We start from the raw sequence: 15,328 nt of genomic DNA on the forward strand, positions 1-15,328 counted from the left end.
CAAGCGATTCTCTCACCCCAGCCTTCCAAATAGCTAGAACTACAGGTATAAGCCATCACACCCACGTAGGTGTTTTGTTTGTTCGTTTGTTTGTTTGTTTGTTGGTAGAGACAGGGTTTCACTGTGTTGGCCAGGCTGGTCTCAAACTCCTGGACTCAAATGAGCCTCCCTTGGCCTGCCAAAGCACTGAGATTACAGGCGTGAGCCACTGCGCCCAGCTGGTTACTGCCTTATATGCCTCCTTTGGCTGGCCTCTGCCTGGGTATTGTGTCCAGACCATTCTGCCTCTGGCTTGCTGCTCCAACATCTTCATCACATCACCCACACTCTCAGGACCCAAGGGGAGCCACTCACTGCTTGGAACTCACTTCATATGTTTGAATCTTGGGACCTTTGCTCCTAGTGTCTCCTATCTGTGCATTACTGGCCTATGGATTCCAGCAACACTACCCCTGTGAATTTTTCAATGGCTTTATTGAATTATAATTTGCATACCATCAATTTCAGCCATTTTTAGTGTACAGTGATTTTTAGTAAATTCCTCTGAATGTTTGTCTAACTTCCTATATGAGGTAGAATCATGCTGTCTCCCCTAGCTTGTGCCCTGCTGCCCTTGCTCTGTGACAACTTTTGTCATCCTCTAGTAGACTGGTTTAGTTTTCTTTTTAACCTGTGAATCCCCACCTGCCCTCCTCATAACTTTGTATTTGCAGCCCTCACATACTTACAGTGCCTGGGATAAGGTCAGGGATCTATTTCATGCTCAATGGATATGAGTTCCCTTGTGGCCAGGACAGAGGAGGTGAGGGGAGTCTTGAATACCCAACCTAATCTGTCACGGTATAAGCAGCTCATCATATATATATATATATATATATATATATATATATATTAGATTGAACACTCTAGGTGTCACTCTTGTTTGTTTGTAGACTTCTAATCTGAGCTGGAGAGGAGGTTAGAGATGAGCTAGCCAGCAATTCTCAAACTTCAGCATGCATCAGAACCACCCACAGGGCTTGTTCAAACACAGGTGACTAGACTAGGGCCTACTCTCAGAGTTTCTGATTCTGGAGGTCTTGGGTGGGCCAAGGAACTTGCATTTCTAGCAAGTTTCCAGGTGATGTGCATACTACTGGTCCAGGGACTACAGTATGAGAACCGCTGCTCTAGCCCAACTCCCTCATTTTGCAGATGAGAAACCCAAGACCTAGAGAAGGAAGAAGACACCATCCAAAATCTGTCCCCAGGCCGGGAGTAGAGCCAGTCCTGTCCCATGCTGTGTCTACCAGCTCTGCTTCCTCCATCTGGCTTTGGAGATGGGTGAGGAGTGGAAGGTGGGAAGCAGCCTCTGAGAAACACTGTCCACCGGCCTGCCCCGGCAAGGGGTGTGCAGAGGGACTGCCCAGGGAGAGGCCTGTGGGACTGGGGAGGGGCACAGGAGAGGTCCTGGGGAAGGGAATGGCCAGGGCATTGGAGGAGGTGGCCAGGACGGACAGGCCATTGTCTTGTGGTTAGTGGGGAGGAAAGACAAACCTGGGCCTCAGCTGCAGCCATTTATCTCCGGGCTGCCTGGACAGCTGACAGCGAGCAGGCAGTGCCCCCGAGACCAGGACTCCTTCCGCGGCGTGATTTATCTAGAGCTTCGTCTGGCAAACCTGCTGATGAAATGAGTCTCCTTTTCTCTCCGCCTCATCAATTTTCATTCTGATTTCATTTTCCTTTTCCGTTAGAAGGGGCTTGGCCTTTCTCCATAACTGGGCTGCTCCCCATTCTCTGCCTCCCTTTCTCCTCAGCCACCAGAGCCCAGCCCCTCTGACCAGGCCTCACCCAGCCCCACCCGACCCTGCCCTGAGGGTCCTTTCCTCAGTACCACTGACACTTGGAGGCAGGAAACCCAAACCTCCTTAACTAAGCTTCATTCACCTCGAAAGCAGTGGTGCTTCCCTCTATCCAGGGCCATAAAGCCACTGTCCCTGTCCTCGAGCAGCTCGCAGTCTGAGAGAGAGAAGATGAGCATTGTATTTGATGTGGATTTTTTTTTACTTTAATTTTTATTTTATGTATAGGGGGTCCATGTGCGGATTTGTTACTGAGGAATATTGCATGATGCTGGGGTTTGGAGTATGGTTCCTGTAACCCTGGTAGTGAGCATATACCTGATATATAGGTTTTTAACCCCCCCACGCACACCCTCTAGTGGTCCACAGTGTCTGCTGGTCCTATATTTATGTCCATGTGTGCTCAATACTTAACTCCCACTTATAAATGAGAAGATGTGGTATTTGGTTTTCTGTTCCTGCGTGAATTTGCTTAGGACAATGGCCTCCAGCTCCACCTACACTGCTGCAAAGGCCATGTTCTTTTGATGCCTGTGTAGTATTCCATGGTGCATGTATTAGTCTGTTTTCACACTGTTGATAAAGACATACCTGAGACTGGGAAGAAAAAGAGGTTTAATTGGACTTATAGTTCCATATGGCTGGGGAGGCCTCAGAATCATGGCAGGAGGTGAAAGGCACTTCTTACATGGCGGCAGCAAGAGAAAATGAGGAAGATGCAAAAGGAGAAATCCCTGGTAAAACCATCAGATCTTGTGAGACTTATTCACTACCACAACAATAGTATGGGGGAAACTGCCCCCATGATTCAAATTATCTCCCTCCCACAACACGTGGGAATTATGGGAGTACAATTCAAGAGGAGATTTGGGTGGGGACACAGCCAAACCATATCAGTGTATACGTAGCACATTTTCTTTGCGGATGTGGATCCTTGAGGGTGGAGGAAGGAGCAAGGGACTGATTATTTTGAGTTGGTGGTAGAGCCTGGTCATCAGGGAAGACCACATGGGGGTACAGCATAAACTATGACTTCAGAGATGGAAAGGAATTCCCCAGATACGCAGGTGAGGAAGGAGACTTGTGGCAAGGTCCCTGCATGTGTGAAGGCATGGGACAGGAGAGACTATCGCTTGTATTGCTCTTGGGTCTTCCCTCCCCTTCCCCCCTGCCCTTGCCTCTGTCCCAGGGATCCACTGGAGCTAAAGGGATGTTCTAGGGCCCAGACTGCTGGAGGAGCCATGCTGCAGGGTCTGTTCAGCACCCCCACCTGACTCCTGACGCAGAGAGGTGGAGAAGCTCATAGGTCAGCACTGGGCTTGGCTGCCCATCTGAGGCTTGCAACTGTGGCCAGTGTGGAACGTCTATGGGAGGCCATCAGCTGGGACATTTAGAACTCTTCTGGGAGGGGCACTCTCGACCCTTCTGGAGAGCATGTGGGGAAGCAGGGGAGCTGCTCCCCTAAGCCAGGAGGAGCTGGTGCTGAGTTGTTTATTGAGGAGGAGCTGGTGCTCAGTTGTTTATTGAGGAGGAGCTGGTGCTGAGTTCTTTATTGGGTGAGAGTTGTGTCCAACACCAATGATCTTTAAATGAACTGAGTCCTAGAGTTGTCCGGAAGACTAGAACTAGGACCCCAGTTGGAGACTGCAGGGAGTGCTTATAGTTGACATCGGACAGGGTAGCTCCATTAGGAAGGAGTGCCACCTGCACTGGGAAGGTTCCAAGGAAGAGGCTGCCTGCCTTAGAGACCAAGTACCCTGATAGGCCAGCTGGCCTAGTACAAAGATGTTCTCGAAGCCCCGCCAGGGAAATGTACCTCCAACAAATCGAAGTGGATAAAAAGGGCAGGAAATTCTAATGAGCACCAGGCACTCTCTAGACATCTTTTTCAGATTCCCCCTTGCTATGAGGCAGGTCTGTCTCCATCTTGCAGATGAGAGTCTCAGTGAGGAGGTTCAGGATCACACAGCCAGCACAGGACTCTGTGCCACGCCGTCTCTAAAGCCCACCGTTCAACCGCTTGCTTATGCTGTCAGAGAGGTCGGTGGAACCTGTGGGATTTCTGGAAGTGGAGCCTGAGAGAGCTTCAGAAGGGTGAAGACTGCCATAGGAGCATGGCAAATCCAGAGGCAAGAACTTGAGTCAGAGAAAAATGCTCTCTTCACCTGGGGGCCAGTGACCAAGGAATGGATAAAGACGCCATGCCTGGAGTGACCCAGGTATTGCCCAGGAAAGGCAGGCTCTGGGATGATGTTTGTCTCTTTCCTGTCAGGAAGGAAGGAGGCAGGGGGTCTGAGCCCAGACACTGCCCACCCCATAGGCAATGGAGCCACCTGAGCTCTGAGACAGCCAGCCCCCTCCCTCCCCACTTGCCTTGCCTGCCTTGCCTTTCTTTTCTTCCCTCCCTCCCTCTTTCTTTCCTTCTCCTGATATTCTCTGAGCTACCACTGTGTCCAGACGGTTGGAAGAACTGGCAACTTGGAGTACAGTTCCTGCCTCAGAGGAGCTCACAGTCTGGTCGGGGAGACAGCAAGCCAGCCAGTTTAGGATGGAGGCACACTAGGGCATCATGGGATCCCAGGAGATGGGTGCAGGGGGTCAGAAAAGTTTTCCCTGATGATCAGCAAAAGCCTGGAAGCAAGCAGCAGTGAGATGCAGCCTGGAGCTGCCTCCGTGCCCCCAACAGGCTGGCTCCGCTCCCCTGCAGCCTTTTTTGGTGCAGTGCACGCAGACAGCAATGACTCTGTGCTACCTACTGGCACCTTCCACTCCTAATTAAGAAATAACGAGGCAGGCTGCCTTCCAGGCGGCAGAGCTCTAACACTCTCTGCTTGGGCCAGCCAGGAGACCTGCGAAGACAGAGATTCCTGCCTGGGGACAGTCCCTCCCCTCCCAGGCCCAACAAGGGGGGTTTCCTGGAACCCTGAGCCCTCTCATTCCAGACAGGAGGGGAGGGAAAATATGAACAAAGAAGCCTCACTTTTGCCCAGCAGATGCCCTCCAGTCCCTTCCCACCATGACAGCCCTAGAGGTCAGGTGAGCGCTGGCACCGGAATCATGGAACTGGCAAGGGCTGGCGATGGGGTTCAGATCCTGGCTCCTCTACACGCTCGCTGTGGGACCTCAGTCCGGCCCCTTAGCTTCGCGGAGCTTAGGTTTCTCATCTGAAAAGTATGTCCCTCACAGAAGGATGGGATGAGGAACATAAAGTGGCTAGCAAATAGAAGTCCTGGTACATGGAAGACACTCAGGAATGCCACATCTTTCCTCTGAGACTTTGCTTTCTGTTAGCATCCCAGTGGCGTCAACTAGAGTTGAAGGGACTCATTTTCCCAACAGAGAGATTCTCAGAGTAATGGTTTTCAAGCTTTTATAGCTATAGCCCTAGGCAAAAAAAAGAAAAAAGAAAAAAAGAAAAAGCCTTGTATTGTGTCCCAGTGCGCAAATGCGTGTGTATAAAATAGGGGGCAGCATCTCAAAACAATGCTTAGTCTGGCTGCATACAATGCAGTCTGATATTTTCTATTCATTTTTTTAATGTAGATAGTGACCCACGTTAAATTGTTTTCATGACCTACTAATGGGTTGTGTTTCACAGTTCACGGCAGAGCACCCCTCAGTCCTGCAAGGGAAAGTGCACAGTACTAGGCTCTAGGGATACAAAAATCCATAACAAACCATCCTTTCCTCGAGGAGCTCTCAGTCTGGTTGGGAAGACAGACTCATGGCCTAACAGTGAGGAAGTTGCCACTGTGGTTTGTTCAGAGAGTCTCGGGGGCAGCTGTGGGAGGAACCACTCTTCTCTAAGGGAAAGCGTCACAGGGGAGGTGGCATTTGGGATGGGTTTTCATGGCTGAAGAGGAGTTGAATAGTTGAAGTTGGGGAAGGGCATGGCAGGCACAGTGAGATGCCCGAGGTGTGGAAGGAAAAATAGCCAGGGTGTGGCGTGTCTGGGAATGAGAGGCAGTGAGGGGAAGTGTGGCTCTCTCAGGTGAGCAGGAAAGCCCAAAAGAGGCCACCGCACAGGACAAGGCCAGAAGTGAAAAGAGAAGGTAGGTGCGAGCATTTTGGTGGGGGGTGTGAGGTGGGAGAGGGCAGATGAAGATGGCGGGCATTTCCAGCCTTTGGTGGACGGTGGTGCTGACGGCAATGGGACCAATGCAGCAGAGCCTGGTGGTGGGAGGAGATGTTGCATTTAGGACAAGCAGAATGGGAGGAGCCTCTGAGACTACCCAGTAGAGTGGCCCAGGGGACGGATGGTTAGGAGTGCAGGTCTGGGCCCCTCCTTCCTGGCCACCCCCAATCCATCCTCTTGCCTAGTGCCCTAGAACTCTGTGATGAGAAGGCCTAGAGGACACGGGGGCCAGGAGGTCACCCACATCATCCTCTCTCAAGGCAGCATGGCACCCCCAGGCCCAGGCCATGAGGATGCTGGCCAGAGCTGGGCCCCAAGGCTGAGAGCAATTTTTAGATATGGGAACTCTAGAAAGGGAGAGAAGAATCAGCCTCTCTTCCTGGAGATCACTGGTTAAACATGAGACTCTGAGAAGCTATAGCTCACTTTGAAGTAGGAGGAGGAATGAAGTGGATTTAAAGTTCCCTAATGCCACAGTAACCTAATTCCAAAGACCCTGGTCCCAACTTGTCATGGAAAAGGAAGGGGAATTCTGGGTTTTCAAGATGAAACTGCTTGGCGGTGATAGAAGTCGGGACAGTGGTTAGCTCCAGGTGGGGGCTGGATATTGACTGGGAAGGGGCACATACGTAGGAACCTTCTGGAGTGCTGGGAATGTTTATGTCTTGATTTGGGTGGTGGTTGTACTTGTACCTATGCATGTTGAGATCAGGGACATTTATGTATTCTCCCGTACATATGTTATACCTCAACAGTATTTTTTTAAGTTTATTACAAAAGTTGAGAGATGAGAAGTATTAGGTATTAGTATTAGTATTAAAAGTCATGGCCAAAACTGCAATTACTTTTGCTCCAACCCAATGTATGATAAGATGAAAGGAGAGGCTGCAATGCTGGGAAGCAATAGAGGGAACTAACAGGCACTTCTTGTACCTTCCATCCCGTACCCCTCACAGCAATTCCAGAAGGGGTGCAGGCATTATCCCCATTTCCCAGCTCAGGGATTTGGGGCTCGAAAGGTTAAGTACTTTGCCCAAGGTCACACAGCGAACAGCAGAGCCAGGCTCACGCCCAACCACTCCTCCTTCACATAAGTTATTTATGGAATTCAGACTCTGGAAGAGCAGATAAATGCTGAGGCTGAGGTCTCCTCCAGCTCTGAGGTTCTGGTTGTGTGTGATTAAATGGGAGGTGGAAGTGAGGGGCCAGCCTCACCTCCCAGGAGGAGCTGAAGGCCAGGTATGCAGATGGAGGACTGGCCTTCCTCACCCTCAGCATCCCTCCCACGCAGCGCTTCTCTGCTGGTGAGGAGGCCGGAGTTTATCAATGCTACACTCAATTATGCCGCCCATCTGTCTCCGCAGCTTTGTGGGGAGAAGGGTGTCCTGGCACTGAAGCAGCCAAGGCCAGGCAATCGATCACCGCCTGCCACCCTCTCTCCGGACCCTCAGCTCCCGGGGGGCTGCGCAGGGAACCGCCAGGGAGAGGAGGGAGGAAGAGAGGAGAGAGGAGACTCTGCGTCCACCAATACCAGGCAGGAGCACTAGGGCTGTGCTGGGGCCGGGGGCCTGAGAACCAGGGAAGGGAGAAAGGAGCGACAGCATCTCCAAAACTTCCTTCAGATCTTTGCCAAAGGTCTTAGTTTAATTGGGGGCATAGTGGATTAATTCCACAGTTTCTGCTAAATCCACAGAAACAGCCCCGAGGACATAGACCTGACAGGGTTTGCAGCACCAGCCCTTCCAAGAGAGAAACTTGCCCTTGGAGTGGGCAACCAACCCTGCTTCTTGGAATACGGCTCTAGGGCTTTTGTCTCCTGTCCCTGAAGCCCACAGCTGGCCAGCAGTCACTGCGCAAAAAGCAGTCCCCAGCCCCCATTCAGAAGGCAGGCTGAGGTCTGTGTGCAGCAGCTGGCTATGTTTGTCCCTGTGGTTCCAGGCCCAGCCACACACACACACAGGAACAGTGTCCCTCCTCACACTGTCCCCCAAGGGGGTTGTTCTAGGCAGGAGTCAAGAAACAGGAGCTGAGGGGCCCAGCAGGGGGCAGGTGGGGTGGAGGAGCTGAGGACTCAGGTTTTCTCTGAAGGGATTTGCAACTGAGGCAGCCTTGCCCTCTGCTCCTGTAAAACAGGCGCTGATCCACATTGGCTGGGCTGGTGAGGCAGGTTGTAGAGTCAAAGGCCCTGGGTTTGAATCCTGACCCCACTGCATAGAAGCCATGCAACCTCTGATGAATCACTTAACGTTTCTGACTCTCAGTTGCCTCCCTAGCAAAATGGGGCTAAATAATCCCTTCTTGCCTACACACAGGGTTGTTGGGGAGATTAAATGCAATGCGTGTTCTCTACACATTTCACTATAGCCACTCTCAAGCACCTGCTACATGCTCAATCCTACACTTGGTGCTCTGGGGACACAAAAAGCATGTAAGATATGGCCCCTGCCTCAAGCAGCTTGGAATCCAACTGGGGAAAGTATACACGTGAGAGTCTGAACTCCTGATCACCCCTGGAGATTACAGATGAAAGACAATTAGCTTTCTCTGCAGCTCCCCGGTAGAAACTGCTAATCAGCCTGCATGAGCGGGCCATGTGCAAGGCAGCTTTAGGTGGTGATGGCAGGTGAGTGGGCAGCCCTGAGCTGTATCCTGGAAAGGGCTGCATGCTCAGCAGTGAGGGGGTGGACTTGTCTGGGCCTTTGCCAAGCCTTGGGGTCAGAGGTGCAGTGTGAACGTGAGTCATCAAGTCACTGCCTCTGGATCCTAAGGCCTAGCCCCAGGCTCCTGGCCCAGGAGCCATGACCTCTGCCTCATCCACCCAGCCCAACCAGAGGAAGGAAGGAAGGGGCAGCAGTCTGGGGTGAAGGGGAAAGACAAGTGCCTGGAGGGTTTCAATTAAGTTGTAAACGGTTCCTTGATCCCCTTAGTGCAGTTGAGCACTGACTCAGCGCTTAGAACCAAGTGTTGATGAAGAAGGGAAACTGGACTCGGGTAGGGTCTAAAGGTCAGGGAGATGCTGGGGCCCAGCTGAAGACCCCTCTCCACCTCCTCCAGCCCTCACCCTTCTCTCCACTTGGGAAATGTCTTGGGCTCTCCTAGTTGTTTTGTGTTTTTGAACCTGCCTCCCCAACTAGCATGGCACTTGCTAACTTATCGAGCCCTAGGAGCCAACTTCTACTGTCTCCTAAGAAGTCCTATAGCTGGAGAACCTCCTAACCCTGAGGGATGACTGGAGCTGGAAGAGAGCTAACATTTGTCCAGTTCTTTCTGTGTGCAACACACTCATTTAATTCCAGTGACAATCTCATGTAATACAGAAGGAAATGGTTGCTCAGAGCAGTCAAGTAGCTTTGCCTCAGGTACTTGGGTAGTGAGTGGTAGGGCCACGATTTGGGTCCTGATCTATTTGCTAGTAGGTCTGCTCTCTCACAGCAGGTCTAGGTGGCAGTCAGGGGTCTCTGGTATGTAAGTGTGGCAGGACTACTGGCCATAGATCCAGTTCCACAACAGGGACCTCTCGGAGACTCAGCTTGTTCCCTCCTTCCTTTCCACCCATATAGAACAACATAAAATTCCCTCCCCGCTTCCTGACCCCCATACACTGGCTTGGGTAGCTGGGTTCCCCTTGCACATGTATGCAGGCATGCATGCATGTGTGCACGTGTGTTTGTTTACCCTGAGTTTTACGTGTCAGTGCACACACACCCCTACGCAAAACCTCTGTGCCTTTTAAGTCACGGTTGTTTTTCCCACCTTCAGAAATAGCTGCAGAGGAAAGTGGGAAGTAGTCAAATGTAAATAGGCTTGCTGTGTCCCTGCTCAGGGAAGGGGACCCTGCCTCCAACTGCTCTCCTCCCAAGCCCTAGCATCCTGGAAGCAGGATGAGGTAGGCGAAGAGCCCCTTGGCCCACTGAGAGGCACCTGCCTGGATGGTGGCAGGAGACATAGCTCCAAGCTTTCTGCAGCTGCCTGGTAAGGAGTCATCACCCCAGGGGACGAGAACAGGCACACGGCCTGCAGCTGCAGCAGTCAGTACATCCCAGACCCTCCAGAGGCCCAGGGCAGGGTCAGACCAGACAGACCTGGGAGCACAGATGTTAAGTGTAAGCGGCACACAGCCCCCTGGACTTGGGTTGATTCTTGTATCTTGCTGCTCACCAGCTACGTGACTTGAGTCAAGTTCTTTAACCTCTTCAGGACCTCAGTCTCTTAATCTGCAAACTGGGGGTATTAGTGCTTATCTCATGTACCTGTTACAAGGGTCATGTGAAAAAAGACATTCAGAGTCTTCGAAGAGTCCTGAGCAATGGTAGGTGCTCAGTAAGTGTTTGTGCATTTCCTTGACACTTGTAGCTGAAAACTTACCTGGAATCAGACTTCCACTCAGGAGTCAGACCAGGCTCAAGAAGGCAACACAGTCTGGCCCCTTTTTGTTTCCATCTTTGGTTCGAGACCAAGGCTGGACTTGCCTCCATGGCCCTGGGATCTGAGAGAGAAACTGGATAGGTTCCTCACGCTCAGGATGGAGGAAGCAGCAGTGGCTTGCATTGTCGATTACAAGGGTGATGTCCAATCTCCTGGAGAAAGGAACTCTGGAGTCACGGAGATTGACTCATACAATCAACACACACTGGGCACCCATCCTGTACTACAGGCACAAGAGGCAAGACAGGTCTCTAGTTAGAGACGTTTTCCCATGGTGTGGTCAGGACTGTGACAGCAGGAAGCGTGAGTACTGTAAGAGCATAAAGCCAGCCCCTTAGTCAGCCAGGTGGGGAGGTTTTGGAGAAGCTTTCTGCAGGTGGTGACTGAACTTAAAGTTGAGCGTTGAAGAACAAGTAGGAGTTGTCTGGAAGATAATGAGGAGGAGACATCAGAAGGGGTGGCATGTCACGGTAACCTCAACCCAAAAGGTTTGTGTGCAGCGGGTAAGTGGGGTGGTGACAAGAGAAGCCAGGTGAAGGGGCCAGGCCAGGTCACAGAAGGTCTTACCTGCACAGCTGAGGAGCTCAGACCCGGGCTTCTTAACTCCACTACCTCCTCCTGGGCAACTCTGCCAGGCTGTTGGGAAAGGAGAAAAACTCCTGCCTCCAGGGTGGGGAAGTTGGCAAACACCAAAGCAATATCCCCACCCGGAAGATCCTCGGCAGCAGAACACCCCAGCCTGCCTGGATGTGAATCAGGTCTGCTGTCTTTCACCTCTAGAGTCCTGGGGAGCCCATCCCAGATTTTAGAAGCGGTACTTATTTCCACCAATCCTCACCCACCTCCCACCTACACTGCCAGAGGAATTTCTGGAAACTTATCATTTTATCTTCCATTTACCCAGTGAGCCAAGGAGGCTGGGAGGAAAGAGGTAAGAAAGATTAGAGAACCTACCTCACATCTCTCTGGGCTCAGAAGGACTCTGAAGATATCAATAATTTCAGCCCATCCACTCTCCTTCCCTCCCAAACACACATGTGCATGTGCACACACACATACACCTTCCTCTCCTTCACTGAAGACTCACAGTCACTCACTCTGTGAGCAGGTCACAGAAAAGGACACTAAAGCCTTAAGGACAGGCCTGGCCATGACCTCTGCAGCTCCTTTGGCTTGTTGAGTCAAAAAACATGGGAGGGGCCAGGCGCAGTGACTCACACCTGTAATCCCAGCATTTTGGGAGACCACGGTGAGCAGATCACTTGAGGTCAGGAGGTCAGGAGTTTGAGACCAGCCTGGCCAACATGGAGAAACCCCCGTCTCTACTAAAAATACAAAAATTAGCCAAGAGTGGTGGCAGGTGCCTGTAATCCCAGCTACTCAGGCGGCTGAGCCAGGAGAATCGCCTGAATCCAGGAGGCGGAGGATGCAGTGAGCTGAGTGCGCCACTGCACTCGAGCCTGGGTGCCAGAATGAGACTCTGTCTCAAACAAATAAACACGGGAGGAGGGGTAGATACTGCTTCTCTGCAACCTCCTTAACTCTGCATCCTCTTCTTCCAGGGCTGCCCCTGATGGGGCCTGGCAATGACTGAGCAGGCCCAGCCCCAGAGGACAAGGAAGAGAAGCCATATCGAGGAGGGCAAGAAGTGATGCCCGGTGTAGAATGACTGCCCTGGGAGGGTGGTTCCTTGGGCCCTGGCAGGGTTGCTGACCCTTACCCTGCAAAACACGAAGAGCAGGACTCCAGACTCTTCTTGTGAATGGTCCCCTGCCCTGCAGCTCCACCATGAGGCTCCTCGTGGCCCCACTCTTGCTAGCTTGGGTGGCTGGTGCCACTGCCGCTGTGCCCGTGGTACCCTGGCGTGTTCCCTGCCCCCCTCAGTGTGCCTGCCAGATCCGGCCCTGGTATACGCCCCGTTCGTCCTACCGCGAGGCTACCACCGTGGACTGCAATGACCTCTTCCTGACGGCGGTGCCCCCGGCGCTCCCCGCAGGCACCCAGACCCTGCTCCTGCAGAGCAACAGCATTGTCCGTGTGGACCAGAGTGAGCTGGGCTACCTGGCCAATCTCACAGAGCTGGACCTGTCCCAGAACAGCTTTTCAGATGCCCGAGACTGTGATTTCCATGCCCTGCCCCAGCTGCTGAGCCTGCACCTCGAGGAGAACCAGCTGACCCGGCTGGAGGACCACAGCTTTGCAGGGCTGGCCAGCCTACAGGAACTCTATCTCAGCCACAACCAGCTCTACCGCATCGCCCCCAGGGCCTTTTCCGGCCTCAGCAACTTGCTGCGGCTGCACCTCAACTCCAACCTGCTGAGGGCCATTGACAGCCGCTGGTTCGAAATGCTGCCCAATTTGGAGATACTCATGATTGGCGGCAACAAGGTAGATGCCATCCTGGACATGAACTTCCGGCCCCTGGCCAACCTGCGTAGCCTGGTGCTAGCAGGCATGAACCTGCGGGAGATCTCCGACTATGCCCTGGAGGGGCTGCAAAGCCTGGAGAGCCTCTCCTTCTACGACAACCAGCTGGCCCGGGTGCCCAGGCGGGCACTGGAACAGGTGCCGGGGCTCAAGTTCCTAGACCTCAACAAGAACCCGCTCCAGCGGGTAGGGCCGGGGGACTTTGCCAACATGCTGCACCTCAAGGAGCTGGGGCTGAACAACATGGAGGAGCTGGTCTCCATTGACAAGTTCGCCCTGGTGAACCTCCCCGAGCTGACCAAGCTGGACATCACCAATAACCCACGGCTGTCCTTCATCCACCCCCGCGCCTTCCACCACCTGCCCCAGATGGAGACCCTCATGCTCAACAACAACGCTCTCAGTGCCTTGCACCAGCAGACGGTGGAGTCCCTGCCCAACCTGCAGGAGGTAGGTCTCCACGGCAACCCCATCCGCTGTGACTGTGTCATCCGCTGGGCCAATGCCACGGGCACCCGTGTCCGCTTCATCGAGCCGCAATCCACCCTGTGCGCGGAGCCTCCGGACCTCCAGCGCCGTCCAGTCCGTGAGGTGCCCTTCCGGGAGATGACAGACCACTGTTTGCCCCTCATCTCCCCCCGAAGCTTCCCCCCAAGCCTCCAGGTAGCCAGTGGAGAGAGCATGGTGCTGCATTGCCGGGCACTGGCCGAACCCGAACCTGAGATCTACTGGGTCACTCCAGCTGGGCTTCGACTGACACCTGCCCATGCAGGCAGGAGGTACCGGGTGTACCCCGAGGGGACCCTAGAGCTGCGGAGGGTGACAGCAGAAGAGGCAGGGCTGTACACCTGTGTGGCCCAGAACCTGGTGGGGGCTGACACTAAGACGGTTAGTGTGGTTGTGGGCCGCGCTCTCCTCCAGCCAGGCAGGGACGAAGGACGGGGGCTGGAGCTCCAGGTGCAGGAGACCCACCCCTATCACATCCTGCTATCTTGGGTCACCCCACCCAACACAGTGTCCACCAACCTCACCTGGTCCAGCGCCTCCTCCCTCCGGGGCCAGGGGGCCACAGCTCTGGCCCGCCTGCCTCGGGGAACCCACAGCTACAACATTACCCGCCTCCTTCAGGCCACGGAGTACTGGGCCTGCCTGCAAGTGGCCTTTGCTGATGCCCACACCCAGTTGGCTTGTGTATGGGCCAGGACCAAAGAGGCCACTTCTTGCCACAGAGCCTTAGGAGACCATCCTGGGCTCATTGCCATTCTGGCTCTCGCTGTCCTTCTCCTGGCAGCTGGGCTAGCGGCCCACCTTGGCACAGGCCAACCCAGGAAGGGGGTGGGTGGGAGGCGGCCTCTCCCTCCAGCCTGGGCTTTCTGGGGCTGGAGTGCCCCTTCTGTCCGGGTTGTGTCTGCTCCCCTCGTCCTGCCCTGGAATCCAGGGAGGAAGCTGCCCAGATCCTCAGAAGGGGAGACACTGTCGCCACCATTGTCTCAAAATTCTTGAAGCTCAGCCTGTTCTCAGCAGTAGAGAAATCACTAGGACTACTTTTTACCAAAAGAGAAGCAGTCTGGGCCAGATGCCCTGCCGGGAAAGGGACATGGACCCACGTGCTTGAGGCCTGGCAGCTGGGCCAAGACAGATGGGGCTTTGTGGCCCTGGGGTGCTTCTGTGGCCTCCAAAAAGTTGCCCTTACCTCCTAGGGTCACCTCTGCTGCCATTCTGAGAAACATCTCCAAGGAACAGGAGGGACTCTGGCTAGAGCCTCCCGCCTCTCCATCTTCTCTCTGCCCAGAGGTTCCTGGGCCTGTCTTGGCTGTCCCCCGCCTGTGTCCCCGGGCTGCACCCCTTCCTCTTCTCTTTCTCTGTACAGTCTCAGTCGCTTGCTCTTGTGCCTCCTGGGCAAGGGCTGAAGGAGGCCACTCCATCTCACCTCGGGGGGCTGCCCTCAATGTGGGAGTGACCCCAGCCAGATCCAAAGGACATTTGGGAGAGGGATGCCCAGGAACGCCTCATCTCAGCAGCCCGGGCTCGGCATTCCGAAGCTGACTTTCTATAGGCAATTTTGTACCTTTGTGGAGAAATGTGTCACCTCCCCCAACCCGATTCACTCTTTTCTCCTGTTTTGTAAAAAATAAAAATAAATAATTACAATAATACGGGGGAAAGGAATGAAAGGAAAATAATCCTCTGAGTATTGAGTGTGGTTAAGGAGCTCTGCTCTGGACTCTCCTCGGAGCCTGGAGGGTGATGGGCATGGGGGCCAGCTGGGACATGAGAAGAGGGACAAGAAAAGGGACAGAGTGAAAGAGGGGACAGTTTTTCCTTTTTGGTTTGAATTCTGGCCCCTGGGCCTGCTTCTGGCCCCCAAGAGTCTCCGTGGCTGTGACAATGACCAGAGTGAGGAAGGGAGGGAGGCAGAGCGCAGGAGGCAAGGAGAGGGGTGGGAGAGAACCATGGAGACAAACCCTGAGATGGGGAGAGCGGAAATTTCCATCACCAA

At 53.6% G+C, this 15,328-nt stretch overlaps 1 protein-coding gene across 1 annotated transcript in view; it reads left to right on the forward strand.

Moving 5' to 3' along the window:
- LRRN2 (leucine rich repeat neuronal 2) overlaps positions 1-15,008 on the forward strand; it is a 67,103-nt gene extending 52,095 nt beyond the window's left edge. Inside the window, exon 2 of the mRNA XM_030813152.1 lies at positions 11,964-15,008. Within this exon, the coding sequence (XP_030669012.1) occupies positions 12,190-14,331 (2,142 nt within the window). The 5' untranslated portion in view covers positions 11,964-12,189 and the 3' untranslated portion in view covers positions 14,332-15,008. The remainder of the gene's footprint in view (positions 1-11,963) is intronic.
- Positions 15,009-15,328: the final 320 nt, after the last annotated feature.

Source organism: Nomascus leucogenys, chromosome 5 (assembly GCF_006542625.1).
Source record: "Nomascus leucogenys isolate Asia chromosome 5, Asia_NLE_v1, whole genome shotgun sequence".
Classification (NCBI taxonomy): Eukaryota; Metazoa; Chordata; class Mammalia; order Primates; family Hylobatidae; genus Nomascus; species Nomascus leucogenys.